We start from the raw sequence: 23,134 nt of genomic DNA, 5'->3' as shown, positions 1-23,134 counted from the left end.
CCAGGAGCTGCTAGCCTAGCCCCTTTGTCAATCATGGGTGACAGTTGTATTCTCCTTGGGTTATGCTGTTGACTATCCACTTTCATAATATGCTTTTCCCTCATTCTTGATTATATTTATCCCTTTAGAACATAACTTTCTGGAAAGTAAATATTTGAGATGTTAATAAATAGCTGGTCAGGTTATGCCTCAAAACCGTCATGTTATGATGCCAGTGAATGCAGCAGGTGCAGAAGTAGCTTTTGGCTCCTGTTGTCTGTCTGCTGAGAACAGTGGGCAGGGCCCTGCTGGTCTTCTGAGGACAGTGGTGGGGCCTGTTGGTCTGCTGAGGACAGTGGGTGGGGCCTGTTGGTCTGCTGAGGACAGTGGGTGGGGCCTGTTGGTCTGCTGAGGACAGTGGGTGGGGCCTGTTGGTCTGCTGAGGACAGTGGGTGGGGCCTGTTGGTCTGCTGAGGACAGTGGGAGAGCCCTGTTGGTCTGCTGAGGACAGTGGGTGGGGCCCTGTTGGTCCTGGCTGTCCTCGTTTGCTTGGGCCTCACCTCCCTACGTTTGCATTCCTAGTTCTGTTGTTTCCCCACAGCTGACTCAGAAGGGCTAGTCCACAGTGCACAGTGCAGAAGGCTTTCCCATGGCTGTCCTTTCTTGTTCAAGTTCATGTTCAAGGGGTGCACATGTGCACCATTGCTTAACCCCTTCCTCCCAAACGATCTTCCCGTCCTTCCAATCTAGCTTAAATCTTAGAGCCCAGTGTGGTGTTGCCTTGAGAACACAAGTCTCTTCCATGTTTCAACAGTAATTACATGGACAAATTATTGGTGATTTTTTTTCAGATTTATTTTATTTTTAATTGTGTGTATTTGTGTGTGTGTGTGTGTGTGTGTGTGTGTGTGTGTGTGTGTGTGTGAAGGGAGGTGGCTATGTAAGAATTGGTGCCTTAGGAACACAGAGGCTTTGGATCTTCTGGACCTGAAGCTGTAGGTGGTTGTGAACACCTGATGCAGTTGCTAGGAGCTAAACTGGGTTCGCTGTGAGGGCTGTATGCATTCTTAACTACTGAACATCTCTCTATCCCAGATGCACTATTGATGAATGCTAAACTGCCTGGAGATCTCTCTGTGTGCTGTTGTTTTTGCATGAGGTGCCTGGAGGGATACAGGTCGTGTTGGGCGCTTCTGATTAAGCCTTACAGAATAAGCCACAGTTCCTTCAATTTTCACTTAAGGACTTAAATACATTTGCTAACTGATGGATGAAGAGGGAAACCTCTCAGAAGATAACGTGACTAGAGCAGACCAACTAATCCCTGTGTATCTGAATACACATTCTCACGTTACATGTACAGCCCAGTGACTACAGCATCTAAAGATGAATTTCTGTGTCTCAGAAAGGTGCTAATAATATTTAACCTCTTTCTTTCCTGAGCTTGTGAGTGGTTACTAGAATGATAATATGGACCTAAAACATGGATACTATTGCAAGGAACAGAAACAAAACCTTACAGGTGTTTCATGTCCGTATACCTGAACTGAAATATACAGTTGCGGGGCCGTGGGTGTGGGGGAAAGAGGGAGTGGGAGAAAACTCGCGCCCTGCCAGAGTTCCAGTGCTCTGGGCAGGCAGATTCGGAAGAACTGCTGCAGGCTTTCCACATAGCCCCGGGTGGGTGTCTGGCTGTGTGAAGCCATGGAATCCCAGCTCTCGTGGTGGGGGTGGGCTGAGTGGACAAGGGGCACTCCTAGATAACAGGTTCTCAGTCTCTGGCATCCCACAGTGGATACCACGGAGGAGCTGAGAACAAATGAGGGCCCCAGGGGCGGCTCATCAGCCCTGGGGCTGAAGGAAGGAGAGGGCAGTGGGAGAGGGGGAGCTGGATGGTTCCCACATGGGCAAGAGTCCTTGGTCTGGTCAATGACTGGAGTGCAGGAAGGCCTTCCAGGCGGGAGGCTAGATGTGGATCATTAGGGGAAAGCCTATCCCATTGGTCAAGCATGGCAGGCCTTGATGAACAGAGACAGTCTATGGTTTTAGAGCTTTATTGTAGAAAGTCAGGAGGGAAGAGAGAAGGTAGAAAGAGGGAGAGAGGTCGGCCATGGCCACGTGGAGCAAGGGGGAAGGGAGAGAGAGAAGGAGGGCTAGAGATGAGAGTAAGAAAGGTGAGAGCTAAAAAGAGTGAGGAGGGGCCAAGCAGCCCCTGTTATAGTGGGCTGGGCTATCAGATAACTGTGGGGAGGAGCATACCTAGATACAGTCAGGTGACTGTGGGGGTGGAGTCTAGCCAGAATGCCAGGAGCTTGGGACATTGCCTGCATGACTTATAGTCACAGAATTATGGAGTTGGGGGCTCTGTGGTGTCAGGTACCTGACTCTGGGAACATGGCTCACTTTTCAGTCCCTTGTAGAGTTTTCTACTGGGTCACCTGAGCAAGCCTCATTCAACCAAATTAGGCTGCCTATCCCAGTCCCGCATACAGTCTGTGGGAAAAGACAGCAATGAGTGCATCCAAAGCTTTCAGTGCTTCTGATGGTTCTGCATGCAGGCTTGGTGCTTTAGGCAAGGGAAGGAAGGCAGAGATGCTGACAATTGTGGACAAGCCATGAACACAACTTATGCTTTGAGGAGAGGTGTGGATTAACCGTCTTTAGTCAGGCCTCCTTTGATTTGTCATGACTCTCTATCATTCCAAGAAAATATGTGAAAGGGGGTTTTAACATACGTTTACTTTTCCGAGTTTCCAGTCTATAAGGTTCAAGCTTTTTCATTAGTTTCCCAGGTCCCAGTCATTGAACAATAATGGCATTACTATAAATATTCACCAGGTCTGTGTCATCAATCCCAAGTGTTTCTTTTGTCACTTTCTCTTCTTTTGGGTATGTGAGGTGTGTGTGTGTGTGTGTGTGTGTGTGTATCCATGCTCTCATGTGCAGGTAAACATGGATGTGTAGATATGTGTGCATGCGTATGCCTTTGTGTGGTAACTCTTGAAGGTTCACAATAACAGGGGTTATCCTTGGTTGTTTGCCTCCTTATTGATCCAGAATCTCTGAGTTGAACCTAGAGCTCACCAGTCTAGCTAGCCAACTTGCCTCAGGGATCCCTTGTCTCTGCCTTCCAATGGCTGAGTATACAGGGCACTGTCTACATCTGCCTAACTTTTGAGTTGGGACAAGCAGTGTTGCTGCTGAGATCTCTCTTCAGTCTTGAGTTTCATCACTTTCTTTTTTTTTTTTTTTTGATTTTTAATATTTTTATTACATATTTTCCTCAATTACATTTCCAATGCTATCCCAAAAGTCCCCCATAGCGCCCCCCACTTCCCTACCCACCCATTCCCATTCTTTTGGCCCTGGCATTCCCCTATATTGGGGCATATAAAGTTTGCAAGTCCAATGGGCCTCTCTTTCCATTGATGGCCAACTAGGCCATCTTTCAATACATATGAAGCTAGAGACAAGAGCTCCGGGGTTCTGGTTAGTACATCATGTTGTTCCAACAATAGGGTTGCAGATCCCTTTAGCTCCTTGGGTACTTTCTCTAGCTTCTCCATTGGGAGCCCTGTGATACATCCAATAGCTGACTGTGAACATCCACTCCTGTGTTTGCTAGGCCCCGGCATTGTCTCACAAGAGACAGCTATATTTGGGTCCTTTCAGCAAAATCTTGCTAGTGTATGCAATGGTGTCAGCGCTTAGAAGCTGATTATGGGATGGATCCCTGGATACGGCAGTCTCTAAATGGTCCATAATTTCATCACAGCTACGAACTTTGTCTCTGTAACTCCTTCCCTGGGTGTTTTGTTCCCAATTCTAAGAAGGTGCACAGTGTCCACACTTTGGTCTTCATTCTTCTTGAGTTTCATGCGTTTAGCAAATTGTATCTTATATCTTGGGTATCCTAAGTTTGGGCTAATATCCACTTATCAGTGAATACATATTGTGTGAGTTCTTTTGTGATTGTGTTACTTCACTCAAGATGATGCCCTCCAGGTCCATCCATTTGGCTAGGAATTTCATAAATTCATTCTTTTTAATAGCTGAGTAGTACTCCATTGTGTAAATGTACCATAATTTCTGTATCCATTCCTCTGTTGAGGGACATCTGGGTTCTTTCCAGCTTCTGGCTATTATAAATAGGGCTGCTATGAACATAGTGGAGCATGTGTCCTTTTTACCGGTTGGGACATCTTCTGGATATATGCCCAGGAGAGGTATTGCTGGATCCTCCGGTAGTACTATGTCCAATTTTCTGAGGAACTGCCAGACTGATTTCCAGAGTGGTTGTACAAGCTTGCAATCCCACCAACAATGGAGGAGTGTTCCTCTTTCTCCACATCCTCGCCAGCATCTGCTGTCACCTGAATTTTTGATCTTAGCCATTCTGACTGGTGTGAGGTGGAATCTCAGGGTTGTTTTGATTTGCATTTCCCTGATGATTAAGGATGTTGAACATTTTTTCAGGTGCTTCTCTGCCATTCGGTATTCCTCAGGTGAGAATTCTTTGTTCAGTTCTGAGCCCCATTTTTTAATGGGGTTATTTGACTTTCTGGAGTCCACCTTCTTGAGTTCTTTATATATATTGGATATTAGTCCCTTATCTGATTTAGGATAGGTGAAGATCCTTTCCCAATCTGTTGGTGGTTTTTTTGTCTTTTTGATGGTGTCTTTAGCCTTGCAGAAGCTTTGTAGTTTCATGAGGTCCCACTTGTCAATTCTCGATCTTACAGCACAAGCCATTACTGTTCTATTCAGGAATTTTTCCCCTGTGCCCATATCTTCAAGGCTTTTCCCCACTTTCTCCTCTATAAGTTTCAGTGTCTCTGGTTTTATGTGAAGTTCCTTGATCCACTTAGACTTGACCTTAGTACAAGGAGATAGGAATGGATCGATTCGCATTCTTCTACATGTTAACAACCAGTTGTGCCAGCACCATTTGTTGAAAATGCTGTCTTTCTTCCACTGGATGTTTTTAGCTCCCTTGTCGAAGATCAAGTGACCGTAGGTGTGTGGGTTCATTTCTGGATCTTCAATTCTATTCCATTGGTCTATTTGTCTGTCACTATACCAGTACCATGCAGTTTTTATCACAATTGCTCTGTAGTAGAGCTTTAGGTCCGGCATGGTGATTCCACCAGAGGTTCTTTTATCCTTGAGAAGAGTTTTTGCTATCCTAGGTTTTTTGTTATTCCAGATGAATTTGCAGATTGCACTTTCTAATTCGTTGAAGAATTGATTTGGAATTTTGATGGGGATTGCATTGAATCTGTAGATTGCTTTTGGCAAGATAGCCATTTTTACAATGTTGATCCTGCCAATCCATGAGCATGGGAGATCTTTCCATCTTCTGAGATCGTCTAGAATTTCTTTCTTCAGAGACTTGAAGTTTTTATTATACAGATCTTTCACTTCCTTAGTTAGAGTCACGCCAAGATATTTTATATTATTCGTGACTATTGAGAAGGGTGTTGTTTCCCTAATTTCTTTCTCAGCCTGTTTATTCTTTGTGTAGAGAAAGGCCATTGATTTGTTTGAGTTAATTTTATATCCAGCTACTTCACCGAAGCTGTTTATCAGGCTTAGGAGTTCTCTGGTGGAATTTTTAGGGTCACTTATATATACTATCATATCATCTGCAAAGAGTGATATTTTGTCTTCATCTTTTCCAATTTGTATCCCTTTGATCTCCTTTTGTTGTCGAATTGCTCTGGCTAGGACTTCAAGTACAATGTTGAATAGGTATGGAGAAAGTGGACAGCCTTGTCTAGTCCCTGATTTTAGAGGGATTGCTTCAAGCTTCTCACCATTTACTTTGATGTTGGCTACTGGTTTGCTGTAGATTGCTTTTATCATGTTTAGGTATGGGCCTTGAATTCCTGATCTTTCCAAGACTTTTATCATGAATGGGTGTTGGATCTTGTCAAATGCTTTTTCCGCATCTAACGAGATGACCATGTGGTTTTTGTCTTTGAGTTTGTTTATATACTGGATTACGTTGATGGATTTCCGTATATTGAACCATCCCTGCATCCCTGGGATGAAACCTACTTGGTCAGGATGGATGATTGTTTTGATGTGTTCTTGGATTCGGTTAGCAAGAACTTTATTGAGGATTTTTGCATCAATATTCATAAGGGATATTGGTCTGAAGTTTTCTATCTTTGTTGGGTCTTTTTGTGGTTTAGGTATCAGAGTAATTGTGGCTTCATAGAAGGAGTTGGGTAGAGTACCTTCTGTTTCTATTTTGTGGAATAGTTTGTGAAGAACTGGGATTAGATCTTCTTTGAAGGTCTGATAGAACTCTGCACTAAACCCATCTGGTCCTGGGCTTTTTTTAGTTGGGAGACTATTAATGACTGCTTCTATTTCTTTGGGGGATATAGGGCTGTTTAGATCATTAACCTGATCTTGATTCAACTTTGGTACCTGGTATCTGTCTAGGAACTTCTCCATTTCATCCAGGTTCTCCAGTTTTGTTGAGTATAGCCTTTGGTAGAAGGATCTGATGGTGTTTTGGATGTCTTCAGGATCTGTTGTTATGTCTCCTTTTTCATTTCTGATTTTGTTAATTAGGATGCTTTCCCTGTGCCCTCTAGTGAGTCTGGCTAAGGGTTTATCTATCTTGTTGATTTTCTCAAAGAACCAGCTCCTTGATTGGTTGATTCTTTGAATAGTTTTTCTTGTTTCCACTTGGTTGATTTCACCCCTGAGTTTGATTATTTCCTGCCGTCTACTCCTCTTGGGTGAATTTGCTTCCTTTTGTTCTAGTGCTTTTAGGTGTGTTGTCAAGCTGCTAATGTGTGCTCTCTCTAGTTTCCTTTTGGAGGCACTCAGAGCTATGAGTTTTCCTCTTAGAAATGCTTTCATTGCGTCCCATAAGTTTGGGTATGTTGTGGCTTCATTTTCATTGAACTCTAAAAAGTCCTTAATTTCTTTCTTTATTCCTTCCTTGACCAAGGTATCATTGAGAAGAGTGTTGTTCAGTTTCCACGTGAAGGTTGGCTTTCTATTATTTATTTTGTTATTGAAGATCAGCCTTAGTCCATGGTGATCTGATAGGATGCATGGGACAATTTCAATATTTTTGTATCTGTTGAGGCCTGCTTTGTGACCAATTATGTGATCAATTTTGGAGAAGGTACCATGAGGTGCTGAGAAGAAGGTATATCCTTTTGTTTTAGGATAGAATGTTCTGTAGATATCTGCCAGATCCATTTGATTCATAATTTCTGTTAGTTTCACTGTGTCCCTGTTTAGTTTCTGTTTCCATGATCTGTCCATTGGTGAAAGTGGTGTGTTGAAGTCTCCCACTATTATTGTATGAGGTGCAATGTGTGCTTTGAGATTTACTAAAGTTTCTTTAATGAATGTGGCTGCCTTTGTGTTTGGAGCATAGATATTCAGGATTGATAGTTCCTCTTGGAGGATTTTACCTTTGATGAGTATGAAGTGTCCCTCCCTGTCTTTTTTAATGACTTTGGGTTGGAAGTCAATCTTATCAGATATTAGAATGGCTACTCCAGCTTGTTTCTTCTTGCCATTTGCTTGGAAAATTGTTTTCCAGCCTTTCATTCTGAGGTAGTGTCTATCCTTTTCTCTGAGATGAGTTTCCTGTAAGCAGCAAAATGTTGGGTCTTGTTTGTGTAGCCAGTTCGTTAGTCTATGTCTTTTTATCGGGGAGTTGAGTCCATTGATATTAAGAGATATTAAGGAAAAGTAATTGTTGTTTCCTGTTATTATTGTTGTTAAAGTTGGCATTTTGTTCTTGTGGCTGTCTTCTTTTAGGTTTGTTGAGGGATTACCTTCTTCTTGTTTCTAGGGCGTGGTTCCTGTCCTTGTATTGGTTTTTTTCTGTTATTATCCTTTGAAGGGCTGGATTCGTGGAGAGATAATGTGTGAATTTGGTTTTGTCGTGGAATACTTTGGTTTCTCCATCTATGTTAATTGAGAGTTTGGCTGGGTATAGTAGCCTGGGCTGGAATTTGTGTTCTTTTAGTGTCTGTATAACATCCGTCCAGGATCTTCTGACCTTCATAGTCTCTGGTGAAAAATCTGGTGTAATTCTGATAGGCTTGCCTTTATATGTTACTTGGCCTTTTTCTCTTACTGCTTTTAGTATTCTATCTTTATTTAGAGCATTTGTTGTTCTGATTATTATGTGTCGGGAGGTATTTCTTTTCTGGTCCAGTCTATTTGGAGTTCTGTAGGCTTCTTGTATGTTCATGGGCATCTCTTTCTTTAGATTTGGGAAGTTTTCTTCTATAATTTTGTTGAAGATGTTTGCTGGTCCTTTGAGTTGAAAATCTTCATTCTCATCCACTCCTATTATCCGTAGGTTTGGTCTTCTCATTGCGTCCTGTATTTCTTGGATGTTTTGAGTTAGGATCTTTTTGCATTTTACATTTTCCTTGATTGTTGTGCCGATGTTCTCTATGGAATCTTCTGCACCTGAGATTCTCTCTTCCATCTCTTGTATTCTGTTGCTGATGCTCGTATCTATGGTTCCAGATTTCTTTCCTAGGGTTTCTATCTCCAGTGTTGCCTCTTTTTGGGTTTTCTTTATTGTGTCTACTTCCCTTTTTAGGTCTAGTATGGTTTTGTTCATTTCCATCATCTGTTTGGATGTGTTTTCCTGTTTTTCTGTAAGGACTTCTACCCGTTTGATTATGTTATCCTGTTTTTCTTTAAGGATTTGTAACTCTTTAGCAGTGTTCTGCAATTCTTTAAGGGATTTTTGTGCTTCCTCTTTATTGTCTTCTGCCTGTTTAGCAGTGTTCTCCTGCATTTCTTTAAGTGTGTTATTAAAGTCCTTCTTGAAGTCCTCTATCATCATCAGGAGATATGCTTTTAAATCCGTGTCTAGCTCTTCTGGTGTGTTGGGGTGCTCTGGACTGGGCGAAGTGGGGGTGCTGGGTTCTGATGATGGTGAGTGGTCTTGGTTTCTGTTAGTAAGATTATTACGTTTACCTTTCGACATCTGGTAATCTCTGGGGTTAGTTGTCATCGTTGTCACTGTTTAAAGATTGGAGCAGAAGCTGTGTTCCACTCACCAGCAGTCCCAAAATCCTGCGGCGGGGGTCGTGGGTAGCTGGTGGGTGTCAGGCCACCCTGCTCTCCCGCTACCCCGGCGCTGATCCGGCCGGATGAGGCCTGTGGCCCTACTCAGGCCGGTTTCTGCTTCCCTAACTAATGCAGTCTCAGGTCCCGAGCACTTGGATTGGAGCAGAAGCTGTGCTCCACTCACCAGAAGTCTTAAGCTCCTGTGGCGGGTGTTGTGGGTAGCTGGCGAGTGTCAGTCGACCCTGCGCCCCAGCTGCCCTGGTGCTTTTCTGACTGGAGGAGGGTTGTGGCCCTATGTAGGCCGGATTTCTCTCTCCCCAACCAGAGCAGTCTCAGGTCCCGCGTGATTGGACTGGAGCAGAAGCTGTGTTCCACTCACCAGCAGTCCCAAAATCCTGCGGCGGGGGTCGTGGGTAGCTGGCGGGTGTCAGGCAACCCTGCGCTCCCGCTACCCCAGCGCTGATCCGTCCGGATGAGGCCTGTGGCCCTACTCATGCCGGTTTCTGCTTCCCTAACTAATGCCGAGTTTCATCACTTTCAATGGACATATAGAAACATACAGGCTTTTTTATTTCTTTTTTTGAGTCATAAGTTGATAGCAGGAAATCAGCAGCAAATCCAAATAAATGTCGATTGAAATCCCAACAGGTATTTTTTTTCTGCAATGCTAATTGTTATTAGTAAGAATAGGTCTTGAATGTTTCAGAAATCACATCATCCAGATGTGGAAGGACAGACTTATCCTTAACTAGGTCTAGACACAGCCATGCTTGGGGTCAGTAAAAGCTTCCTGTGCCTTTGGGGGAAACTGCTTACCCTGTGTTTAAACCTGAGGCTACAAGGACCAAAATCCCACCAGTAAATGGAGTAAATGCCACTGGACCGATGCACAGCAACCTGTCCTGGGTTGGGGGTGGGATAGGGGGGTCAACTTTGTTCAGTCCAAACTACAGGTGACGTTTCCACTTTTAGATACATTTGGTGCTGTGTTTGTTTCTTTTTATTTTGTTTTGTTTTTGTTTTTTTTAATGAAATAGAAAGATGCATATCCCCGTAACCACAGACTTTCCAGTGGGACACGGTAGCTCACACGTGTAAGCTCAGCTGCTTGAGAGGCTGGGGCAAGAAGATGGTGCTGAGCCTGAGGTGCACTGCCTTTCCCAATCAGCCGGATGGACAAGCATGAAACTCTATCTCAAACACCAGCTTGCAATTAACACAAAGTGCTCCCTTGGTTCCAAGTCTCATCTGCTTTAAGCCATATCTTTAAGAGTCACAAAAATGTTCCTTGATTATATAGTCTGATTTTCAAATATCATTTTCTTACTTTCTTTCTTCCCATGTCTTGTTAGCAGCGAGTGGAAATGGGATTTGCATCTGAAACACTGATATTCAGTGTTGGGACAGCTAGGGCTACCTTCTTTTAATTTCCATAAATGTCAGCACATGCCTCTTTTCACCTTTGGGTAAATGGTCGATAGAAAAATCAATTCTGAGATAAATGAACAGCAATATGACTTCATGTCTGAATTATTTACAAAGATGATTTTAATGCTGGAGATGAAAGACTTGAGGTAAAAAATCTCAGGAATCAGTTGCTAATAATTAGTGCTGTCCAAAGAACTGCAGGTCCATGAGAAGTCTGGGAGAGTTGAGCAATCTAATCAGCTCACCTTATGGAACCCTATTAATAGCATGGCAGGAAGCTGCTGAAAATGAGCAAACGCTTGCAGCTGTGCTAAGCCTACAGCCCTCACGTATCTCTCGCTCCCTCTAGGCTCGTCATTGTTTTTCTAACCTCTGATGTAACTGTCAGTCTCACTTATGAGAAAGAACATGGACTAGAGATGTGGCTCAGTGACTAAGTTTACTTGCTGCTCTTGCAGAGGCTCTGATTTCAGTTCCCAGAACCCACAAGTCAGCTCAGCCATCTGCATCTCCAGTTACAGGGTATCTGACGACCTCTTCTGGCCTCCTTGGGCTCCTGCATGAACACAGTGCACATAAACTTATGCAATCACACACACACACACACACACACACACACACATGAAATTAGATAAACAGTTAAAAAGAAAGAACATGCATGAACTGAATCTACATGTCACTGTAGCAAGTTCTATCTTCATTTTTAATTGATATTTCCTAGCTGTGGGGCAACATAAGAGAATATAGGATCTGAGCAGGGGAAGTAGAAATTATGTAACTGTCTCAATTTTGAACATGAAGTCATCCAGACTCTGTGAGACCACAGGGACACTGTGGCTTTTATCCCCAGCTGTGTGTTCCAGGTTGTACCATTCTTTTCTATGGATCATAGGTTCTATGGAGGGATCTTCCCGTTACAGACCTTGTGAGACTAGGATTTTGTTTAAGGAAAACTAGTCTCCAAGCTAGAAAGTGTCTTGCACTTCGATTGTCTACACATCAGAGGCTGTGAAAACATCTCAGTGCACACAGCTTCATGTCCTCCTCATAGAAACTCTCCGTGCTAGCAGAGCACAGTATTAAGTGTTGCTGTAGGTGAACCTGTGTCAATCAGGTGATATAATATCACAGGAGGATGCTGGAAACAAATGCTGACTCTAGGTAGTCTGGTCCTGATGCCTCAGCCACTGGTTGTGAAATGGACCTTTAGATCTGATTTCCCAGGTCCCCTATTCACTGTGACATGTGAACCTCTCCCAACTAAACTAGAAGAGCTGTCAAAGTCTTCAGTTCTTTGGAATATTAAGTCTGAAAAAAAAAATCACAGGATGGTTTTCAAGGTTTTTGATTTTTTTTGTTGTTGTTGTTGTTGTTGTTGTTGTTGTTGTTTCATTTTTTTGAGACAGGGTTTCTCTGTATAGTCCTGGCTGTCCTGGAACTCACTTTGTAGACCAGGCTGGCCTCGAACTCAGAAATCTGCCTGCCTCTGCCTCCCAAGTGCTAGGATTAAAGGTGTGTGTCACCACTGCCTGGCTTCAAGTATCCTTTTTAAAAATATTATTTATTATTATACACCATAGCTGTCTTCAGACATGGCAGAAGAGTGCATCAGATCCCATAACAGATCTGATTGTGAGCCACAATGTGGTTGTTGGGAATTGAACTCAGGACCTCTGAAAGAGTAGTCAGTGCTCTTAACCGCTGAGTCATCTCTCCAGCCTGGTTTTCAATTGCCCACCAAACAATTTGGTTTGTGAAGCTGTTCAAGCTAAGAGCCTTGGTTTGGACCTGTCTTAGAAAGATGCCATTCGCCGGGCGTGGTGGCGCACGCCTTTAATCCCAGCACTCGGGAGGCAGAGGCAGGCGGATTTCTGAGTTCGAGGCCAGCCTGGTCTACAAAGTGAGTGCCAGGACAGCCAGGGCTACACAGAGAAACCCTGTCTCGAAAAACCAAATAAAAAAAAAAAAAAAAGAAAGATGCCATTCCCTACCCCCACCCCCCATTCCATCCCCAGATAACACTTTCAGGCATACTATAAACTCATTTAATCCATTGGGTTTAAGTCTCTTTATTCTTTGCCAGCAAGAGGTCTCCTAGGGGCAGTCTCCCTCTCCCTCCACAACCCTGCCCACTGGTTATTCAAGCCTGTCCAGGCATGATGGAATGCATTGCAAACCAGGGCTGCAGGACCACCCACATCCTTGGGATTCCCAGCAGCACGTTTTTAGTAAGTTCCCAGGGCTTCCCGAATGTGAAAGGGCTTATCTGAGTCTGTGGGCTGTGAGAGTCCCCACAGCATAAGATGTGTTCAATGGAACCAGGCGAGCCTGGCATTGCTTGAAGCTGTAGACCTCTAAGGTCTTCCACAGAGAAAATGGCAAGAGATGAAGTCAGGATTTCTTGTTGTTGAGTTAAAAAATGAACCCAGGAGTGAATTCTATTCTGCTAATGTTCCTCTCTTCTCTTGAGCACAGCAAGCATTCGCACACCGATCACACTGATGCTCTAAGCGCCTATACTGAATGCCAAAGGGCAGTGCTGTCTGGTCAGGCAGCAACAGATGCACACTGGACAGATTAGCACTTCTCCAACCTGCACGAGAGAGATTGCTCATTCTAAGTGAAAAACATATTCTCCTCAACCCTTAACACCTGACAATTATTTTTACTGGCGTGTTAACTACAAGTATGCACACAGTGCTATGTGAACTTTCTTTATAATCTTGGCTCATAATGCAGTTGTGACCTTAAAATACATTAAAAATAAAAGCCTATAGTAAAATTAAGATCCATGACACTCAGGTAAAGATTGCTTCTGGCTCAGTGACTGCTGAAACCGGGATTGAATAGGAGTTGGCAGAAGCATGCGCAGTTTCTATCAGCTTGATCTTTCCTGCCATGGCTACCCATGACCTCTACAGCTGCTTTCTATGTGTCTGCAGCACAGCCTTTGACCTGACTTATCTCTGCACTGTCACTAGGTTTGCTCAGAGGAGAGCGAAGTGTATGGGTTCTTTCCATCTGTCTATACCACAGCATCCGGCAGACAACTTGCGGTGATTTTTCTCTTTCTTTCTTTTTTGTTCTGTTTTTGTTCACTTGTTTATGTTTTTGATTTTTTGAGACAGGTTTTCCTCTGCATAGACCTCCCTGCCTGTCCTGCAGCTAGCTCTGTAGCTCTAGCTGTAGCTGTAGCAGTAGCAGCCAGCTCTGTTGTCTGTACACCAGACTGGCCTCAAACTCAGAGATCTGTCTATCTCTGGTTTTCCAAGTGCTGGGATTAAAGGTGTCTGCCACCACCATCCATCAACAAACTAGAAAAATGACAAGAGTCACACAAGGATGTGTTCAAATGATGCAAATTTTTCTTAATGTGATGCTTTTTCAAAAAGAAAAATCACAAATTTACAAATGTAAGACGTTTTAACATGAGGACCTCTAAGCCTTCAGTCACTATTTCAGAACCACTGTGTTTAAGAGTTGTTCAAGGGGGCAGGAGAGAAACCTCAGCTCAACTTTTAAGAGCAGTTGCTGCCCTTACAGAGGACCCAGGTTCACTTCCCAGCATCCAACTGAAAATTCACAATTGCCTGTAACTCTAGTTCCATGGGATTCTGACCAGGCAGGCACCAGATGTATAGGTGATACACAGACATACATGTAGACAAAACATTCACACACATAAAAGTTGAAATGTTTTTGTTAAAAAGTTGCTTAAATTGCTCCTAACAACGTGCATATATTGATGTGTTAGAATGGCAGGTCGCATCTCAATAGCACACTAGACCAAGACAGTTCTATGTGGAAGAGGTTTTATTGGGAGAGACAAGGTGGTGGCAGAAAGAGAAGAGGAGGAGAAGGGGGGCGGGGTTGTTCTCCTTATTTATATAGAAAATGACGTAACACAGGTAAAGGTGGGAGGTGAGCCAAGTGGATTCTGGGAATATGCTGCAGGCTGCACTGTCACTTATGTGATGTCATAAGTTTAGGAAGTCCTGATGCTAATATATATGGTTACAGTATTGTATTTGACACCTGAAATTAAAACATGAGAACTGCTCGCAGCCTCTCTCCTCAGCATGTACCGTGCTCCTTTGTTTTAAATCACATCTGCGACTGTGACCAACTACACCTAAATCACTTATACTGACTTCAGCAGGGCTCAGCATCTGGTGAACTTTTCTTTCATAACAAAGGGGAGACTCGGGGCCATGCCTCAGGGTCACTCACGGAGAGAAGCTCTTTCATCGAATGGTATTTAATTTGGGCATCAGGACTCCTTCAGCAATTCTAGGGGACGTCATCAAGTCAACGTGAAGCCTCCACAGCTACTCCTCCTTCATGCCTGTTCTCACATGTCAGTCACCTACCCCTCGACTGGTTCTTATTGGTTAAATGATTGTGAGCTATATTCTATGACCAAGATCTAGGGCCACATTGAACATCTAGCCCAGCCCTGCTCTCCATAGGGCAGACCTTCAGGCCAAGCTCAGCTACAGTTCCAGATCTACCATGTCTTCAAGGTCCCTGTAAGGAGTGAAGTTCAGGGTCATGGTTCCAGTCTGCGCTATTTCCCTTTTCCTGTTGCTCAGCTGGTCATCCCCATTCAACACGCAGACCCTCTGCAAGCCTTCTACCACGGCAACCTCACCAACACAGATGGTTAAAAACAGAGTGATAGGAAAACAGATCTCTCTTGCCTAGCTGCTCTGTCTACACTGTAGGTATCACAGAAAGGCGTCCATAGAATCTCCTCAAATCAGGCCATGAGCTGTGTATAGAGCAGAGGACCAATCCATAGGCTCCAAAGGTTTAATGGGGGCTCCGTCTATGTCTTGGCATAACAGTTGCCTCCTGTCTGTCAGTGCTAATGACAGTTCTGTGCAACCTTCCAGAGAGGAAGATGAAGTAGGGTGACCTCTGTCTTATAGATGGGTGAATTCCACCTGATGTGAAGCCAGCAGCCCCTGAGCTGAGATGTGGCAGGGCCCAAGGCCTCCGGTGACTTCTTCTTTCCCTAAAATGAAATAAATGTCTCCCTTTCAGAAGCAAAATGACCATCATGTCACCAGAATAAGTCTCGCCTCTTGATGATAGCGCTTGCTTTACTTGGGAAATAGCAAACGACAAACAAATAAGCGATGTGTCATTGTTACCAATACATCATAAGACCACAAAAGAGGACAGACACTGGTGCAGGTGTTTCTATGACACCACGTGGTATTTGAAATGCTTCTTGTTTACACTGTACTGGACCACACCGGAGTAACATAATGGTGCTGGCCTGTTATACAGAGATACCAAAGCCCCTTTTATCACCTCTGAGACCATGCTACTTGAGTTTTGCAATCTAATAAATTTAATAGATCTAAATGAAGCAAATTAAATGTTATTAGCCCCATAGTGTTTTCCTTTTGGGACAAGCCTCTGAAAATCATGATCTTAAAATCTCTCTGCATCAGATATAGAATGTCTAACTTCCATTTAGACATACCTATGCATGTGCTTATTTTTTTAATGAAGAACAATAATGCTGGTATTCTGGCATCCCTTTTGTGCAAGTCTGGCACTTCTCCTTTTACGCCTAATAAATTTCCCTTAATCAGGGCTAATCTCTAAAATAGAATCTGAGGAATGTGCTGTGGTATTCTCCAAAGAAAGGGTTTATTCTGAGCTCAAGCTGATTATCGAAACCATCAGTCAGAGTTTCACTTATTGGGGAACCACGGAAAGCTCTTTGCTGGTTGATTCCATTCCTCTGGATGCCCTTCAGTATTTCAAGCCTTCAACACCCTCATTAAGAGGGCTTGCTAATGGTTTGTGTGCATAAGCTTCACATTTTATAATGTACTTGGGAATTTGAATATTTCTAGTAAATACAGCAAAGCTCTCAAAAGAGAGAAAAGTTTGTTGTTGTTGTTGTTTGTTTTTTATTGTTATGGTTTTGTTTTGGTTTTGTTTGTTTTTTTGTTTTTTGGTGGGGGAGTAGTGGTTGTTTTGGTTTTGGTTTTCCAAAAAGAAAAGCAAGGTGGGGAGATCAGTCAGCAAAGCATTTACTATGAAAAAAACATGAGCTGAGTTCAAGCGCCAGAACCTACCCAAAACAAAACAAAAACCCCACCAACAAACAAAAAATCTTGTACAGACAGCACCTGCTTGTAAATCCTGGTTCTGGAAAGATAGACACAGTTGTATCCATGCGGCTGCCTAGCCTTCCTGGGGAACTCCAGGTCAGTGAGATACTCTGCCTTGAAAAACAAAACAAGATGGTATCTGAGAAACAATGCCCAAGGTTCACACACACGCACACAGGCACACACACAGAGGAATGCACAGAAGACACCATGACTCGAGAGATTTGAGATGTTTTCTGTCAAATTCCCTGCCAAGTCTCACTGGGATCAGCAGCTTCCTAGAGACAGGCACCTCTGTGCTCAGGTCAGTGTGATGCTGACTTCAAAGCTGTGCCTTTTGGAGTTTAAATGGAGGACCGCATCTGGCATCTTTTTAGTTGTCCTAGACAATGCTGCAGAGTCCATGCTGCAGTGGAAATGTAGAGGGGTGTTTGTGTCTGTTGCAGAGAGAAGGAGGGCACAGCCAGTGGGGAGCCCAGTGCCATCTGCAGAGTGGAGGCTGGAGTTCCTTTGTCTGGGTTTCGAATTTACTCTTTGTTAGGAACAGGTCTCTGTTACAGGCTTGTCTCACCTGGCTTTCTTCAGTTAAACTGAGTGTTTGCTATTCACTTTCTCTTGTTTGAATTCCTAGCTTAAACATTGTTTCTGTTCCTTTAGTGGTTTGGCTAGAGGGTGGGACATGCATGCTTGACTCATTACATTCTAGCATATTTTATTACTTCTATCACTTTCCTGATATTTCTAGAGCCCAGGCTTTAACCTTTCCTTAATGCCTCCAGCTTGTGCAGTTACAGTTGGCAGCCTTGTGTGTTTTGTGTGAGACTTACTGTCTAGGGGACGTTCCAAGCACCTAATTGGTGTTTACCTGCAGGCTTGCTAATTACAGAGTTCCTAAACCTTAAATTTTACTTTTTTTCCCCATCTGAGATCACTCTCTTCCTATATAAAGGGGAAACCTTCCTTTTGAGTCTCTGTCTATGCACGATATCTGAGGACACTTTTTGTTTGTGCACCGTCTTTATTTCACTCTGTGTTTTGAAGGCTAGCTCTGTCAGACAGAGAGCTGGGTTGGCTCTCAGTAATTCCATTCATGTTTCTTTCCTCTCCCAGTTTCCAGTATTCCTATTAAGAAGTCAGTGTCTGCTCCTATCATAGGCCCTTTGGATATCAGCACATCTTTTTTTAAAAATTTTTTAATTAGGTATTTTTTTCATTTACATTTCAAATGTTATCCCAAAAGTCCCCCATTACCCCCCCCAACTCTCCTACCCACCCACTCCCACTTCTTTGCCCTGGTGTTCTCCTGTACTGAGGCATATAAAGTTTGCAAGACCAAGAGGCCTCTCTTCCCAATGACATTCTTCTTTTAGTTTTGTATTCATTCTTTGAAAATTTCATACATGGATACACTGTATCTTGATCCTATCCAACCCTCATTCTTGTCTTCTAGGTCCTCTGAGGATCCAGAATCCGTATCATACCTCCCTCTAACTGCATGTCCTTCTAAATGTTTGATTTGGTTTGGTTGTCGGGATGTTTGGTTGGTTGGTTTGAGCCATTCAGTCCAGTTAGTGCTGCTGAGATGCAGGGAGGAGCTGAGATCATACACTTGGGCTAGTGCAGAAACTACCAGTGTCCACACTCTTGAAGAAAAGCACCTCTGCCTACCCCATGCTGTATCCTGAATGTGGGAAAATTCAGAACACAGGAGACTGGCCTCAGTGGGATCTCACATTAGCAGAGGAGAGCAGAGGGATTTTAAAATACACCCATGAAGAGTCACATGGATGTCACACACTTAGCAGACCCTGACTGTAGCTTAAATAAGTGCCTGGACAGAAGAAGTCGGGTGATAAGCTGAACAAAGCCATAGCTAAGAACACAGACTCCGAAGCCACCTTCTCTGTGTGCTGTTGGGCAAACAAACTTTTCTGTGCCTCGGCTGCCTCATCCACAAAATAATAGCACCGACTTTGTAGAACTCATAGGAGAAGCCTGGTTCACAGGAAGTTGCCTGCACTTGCTAGCCCTCCACAGCATCCGCTAGCTGGAAAATTCTATGTACTCCTCAGAGCCCAGTTTTCCTGGTTCATTTCATAGTGGGTAGAAGCAGTCTGCAGAATTGTCTCGTGTACAGATCATCCCGGAAACTAGTATAAGCACTTAAGGAGCCATCCCATCCCGCTTTGGAGACCTTTTCTATGGATGCCTTGCGATTGAGGGAGGAATGGACTAGTGGACCAGGAGTCCAGAGATGTCCACACTGAGGTGCTGCTGCTCTGACGACCTATTCCCGTGTATAGGAAATTCCTTTTCCTAATGAGGACCCCCACGCTGTACTCTGAATTTTGCAACTTCGGTGCTTTGAACTAAAACGTTGAAAGTGTCTTGTATGACTAAACAGCCCACTCAGGTGTGGGTTCAGACTTGGCCCAGGCCTGCTCATAAGGCTTGTCTGTCTGGGCACCGTTCTCTATGGGAGAGCCACAATACATGTCCTACAGAGCTCTGCTCTCTCAGGTTTAATCAAAAGTCATGATAGGAGCTGGGCATGGTGGCACATGCCTTTAATCCCAGCACTTTGGAGGCAGAGGTAGGTGGATTTCTGAGTTTGAGGCCAGCCTGGTTTACAGAGTGAGTTCCAGGACAGCCAGGGCTATACAGAGAAACCCTGTCTTTAAAAAAAAAAAAAAAAAAAGTCATTAAGTCATTATAGAATGGAAGTGGTGCTATTTTAGAAGCCAGGCATTTGGGACCCAGGAGATGAGAGAACAGTCTTCTAGGTTTTCCTTACTTCTCTCCTGGCACCCCTTTTCTGGCTTCTAAAATCTTGTTCCTTCTTCTTCTTCTTCTTCTTCTTTTTTTTTTTTTTTTTTTTTTTTTTGGTTTTTTTCAAGACAGGGTTTCTCTGTGTAGCCCTGGCTGTCCTGGAACTCACTCTGTAGACCAGGCTGGCCTCGAACTCAGAAATTGGCCTGCCTCTGCCTCCCAAGTGCTGGGATTAAAGGTGTGCACCACCACGCCCGGCTCAGCCTCGTTCTTCTTAAGAATAATCTTCTCTTTTTAAAAAATAATGTTAGAATAGCCAGAAAATGGTGCCTGTAATGAGAACTGCAGTTCCAGCTGCTCGCAAAAACGGGGTGGGGTGGGGGTTACCCCTTACAAGGTAACCTTTCACCCCATTGTGCCCAGGCTGAAATAAACTGGGCAGCCTAAGGGTCAGTTTCCAGGAACTATTGTAAACGAAGTAGAAACAGCTAATACACTTCATGTCAGGTGCTATCCAGCAAGAGCTGGGCCTGGGCCTGTGTCTGAAGGTTTACCATCTGAGAAAGTGCCCAGCACCTAGACAAATGTCTCTGTTCCATTGTCCTCACGTGGGTAGTGTGGCTAGACACCGTAGCAGGTGGCAAATGTGTTCTCAGACACAGCTAACCTTCCTCCAGTAAGCAGCATGTTAGTGGTTGTCTCTTATTACCTCTGTGCTTGGGAACTGTTTGGATATCAGTATGGCCCAGTTCTAGCAACTGTTCCAGGGGGTGGGGTGGGTCTGTCCTTGGGCTAAAGTGTATGACTGAAGTGGGGGCTATGTCATTCCGATATTCCTGCTGAATGTGTGTGTTAATGAATAAGCATTCCTGCACTGGGGTAAAGCTTAAGAAGTCTTGTTTTTCTAAAGGCAAATCTATTCAGAGAGGAATTAAATGAAGAGAAAATACAAGCTGGCACAGGAGTGTTTGTAAACTTAGGGCAGGTTGATGCTGCTTTCTCTTGTCCTGCTGGGAGATGTGATACTTGCTAATGACTCCTGGTACCTCTTGATGATGAAGTCAACATCTGCAGGAGGTCATTTCTTATTCCCTGGATCCATATTGTTTCCAGTGGTCCTGCAGCTGGAGGTTTGGAAGGCCACTGACTCTTTGCACCCCAGCCCTGCCCTTCCCCCTGCCATTGCTGCCATATTCCCCTGCTCAACTCAGTCACTGTAGCTACCTTGATTCTTCTGTTCCACTGCAGGTTATCCATCAGCTGAGGCTCTCTGAGAATGAAAGCGTAGCTCTGCAGGAGCTGCTGGACTGGAGGAGGAAGCTCTGTGAGGCCAGAGAAGGCTGGCAGGAAGCCCTGCAGCACCCGGAGCCCCGAGCACCTCCGCCGCCACCCTGCAAGAAGCCGACACTCTTAAAGAAGCCTGAGGGGGGCTCCTGCACCAGGCTGCCTTCCCAACTCTGGGACAGCAGTATGTGATACAGCGTGGACTGTGGGCACCTGTCTGAGCTATCTAGTGACTGCAGGCTGCTTCTGCAGGAGGCTGCCTTCAGATGCCTGAGGTCTCACCAGGCTTCTCCACAAAAGCACAGGACACTAACGATGACTACCCAAGACCTCCTGTGTGTGCCGGTCTGTGTGTGCTCACCAGTTCCTTCTCCATTTCTTGATAGCACACTGAATTTTAGGACCACACTGCTCCCAGATAGCCAGAGGCATGGAGGCATGTGGCTGAGTTCAGAGGTCAAAGCAGTGGGGAAGGGGGAGGTCCTCCAGGCAGCTGTTTCTAATACACCCCACAGTGGCCACTACCCTACCAGTGGCTGTCACATGGTGCAGCACATAGGACATATGTTTCATTTCTTTGTAGCTGTCTGTCATTAGAATTACAAACCTGATGACCGTTTTACATGTTTATGACCATATTTTATAATGTTATACAACTGGTATGTTCCCTTTCTTCAAAATACAGATTTTAAAAGACCATTTCTAGGATAATTTTTTTTTAAATTCTACGTACTTATTTTTAACCCAAACCCCTCAAGTCCTGGGGACTGTGTTGCTTTGGCTTTAACAGTCGCCTACAGCAACACTGGTCGAGAGGTAGAGTTTATGTGCCCTGTCCCTCCACTCTCCCCTGCACCAGGCATCTCCTTTGGGTACACATGGCTTTGGCATTCATTGGTTAAGCTTCGTCCCCACCCAACCCCTCAGCTTGGCGTAGATGGCAGGATGTTTATGGTTCAAAACATATGGGTTCAAGTTCCTAGCTGATGATACAGGACTTTCAACAGTACTGATAAGCAGGCTGAATCTCACGGGACAGAGCAGTGTGTTGCCCTCCCTAGGGACGCTGCATGACTCCCTTGCTATGTGCCCGACTGGCTGTCGCATGTGTGTGACAGCCTTGCTTCTCCATGTCTTTCTGCCCACTGTCCGTGAGTTCTGAGCAGTGGCTCCACCAGCCATCTGCCGCCTCCCCTGCCCTGCCACTTGGACTTGTTCATTCATTTCCGCCATTGCCGGGCTTCTGTGCCAATAAAAGGGTGCAACTGTATTCTGTCTCAGTCATTTGTGGTCAGTGCTGTTTGCTGGGAATTCTTGTCTCCTGATCAGCTATGTGGAAGCAACGAAGAGCCTTCACCCAGCTCTCCTTTATATTCCTTTATAGCTATTTGTAAGCTTCAAGAGATGCCTGCTAGCACAAAGAGAGTGCACAGTATTAAAAAAAGGAAGAAAAAAAAATCTAGGAGTAGCTATAGCAATCAAGGCACAACAAGCAGCCTAGAACTGAGCACCCCAGCCTTGTTGGAGGCTCTGGATACAGCTGACTCTGCAGTAAAGAAGGTGGTCGCTATGAGAGCTCTAGGTTGGTGGCTTCAAATTGAAGGGCATGCTCAAGGAGAAGTGACTTGTTATATCTAAGAATTAGCTCTCCTGGGGACCACAGCCCCTCCAGGACATCACAACAGGAAGAATGAAACACCATGGCTAACTACATTGCCCTCCCAAAATCAAGGAGGTGCTCGGCTTGCTCCTAACCAGGTCTGTCCAGACTCTCTGTCACCTCTTCATTCCCATCTCTCTGAATCCAGCCCACAGACTGTGACAGAGTTACTGACACAAAACTTCTTTGGCCTCCGCCAGTACTCATTTATTGCAAATGTCAATAATCTGGGCTGACCTGGAACCTTGAATGGTTCCCCACACAGAGTAGACCGTGCAGTGCCAACACTGCTCCTGGGTGCAGTGCTCGGACTGCCCTGATGTGGTATCTATTACTAAAATGAACTGTTTGTGCTGTCCAGAGAATTACCCAATGAGAGTGGACTAGAGAAAGCCCATTCTCAGAATTCTTTGGGGACTGGGATCTTTTGAGAGCTAATGTCTAGTGAGGGACAACTGTTGGTTTGCAGATAGCCATCTTCTCATTATAAGCTCATGTGGTGGGATAAAAGCAAAGAGGCAACAAGGCCTCTGGGGTGTCTTTCTCAAGGTCCTGTCTCTGGTCTCATGACCTTGTTGTCATCCCCCAAAAGTCCACTTCCTTGTGCATGCTGTCACACTGAGGTCTCAGCTGCAGTGTGTCAACTTGGAAAACACACAGGGTCTAAATTTGTGGCACTGACAGACACTCATAATGTCATTGTGCTCATTCTTATTTTAATATTGAAATTACAGTTCGGAGTTTTAATGGAACCTTTCAAAATATCACCTTTCCTTTCTCCCCATTCCAGCATGGCAATCCGATTTGA

General features: G+C 44.4%; 1 protein-coding gene across 2 annotated transcripts in view; it reads left to right on the top strand.

Moving 5' to 3' along the window:
• The window catches only part of Myo16 (myosin XVI), a 486,437-nt gene extending 464,527 nt beyond the window's left edge, over positions 1 to 21,910 (top strand). For both annotated transcript variants that reach the window (XM_021170663.3, XM_029481007.2), the window contains exon 35: positions 20,631 to 21,910. In XM_021170663.3, coding sequence (XP_021026322.1) covers positions 20,631 to 20,858 — 228 coding nt within the window. In that variant the 3' untranslated portion in view covers positions 20,859 to 21,910. The remainder of the gene's footprint in view (positions 1 to 20,630) is intronic.
• Positions 21,911 to 23,134: the final 1,224 nt, after the last annotated feature.

This window comes from Mus caroli, unplaced genomic scaffold (assembly GCF_978045245.1).
Source record: "Mus caroli unplaced genomic scaffold, Mus_caroli_1 scaffold_10, whole genome shotgun sequence".
In the NCBI taxonomy this organism is placed as follows: Eukaryota; Metazoa; Chordata; class Mammalia; order Rodentia; family Muridae; genus Mus; species Mus caroli.
This window is presented reverse-complemented; position numbering and strand designations above follow the sequence as displayed.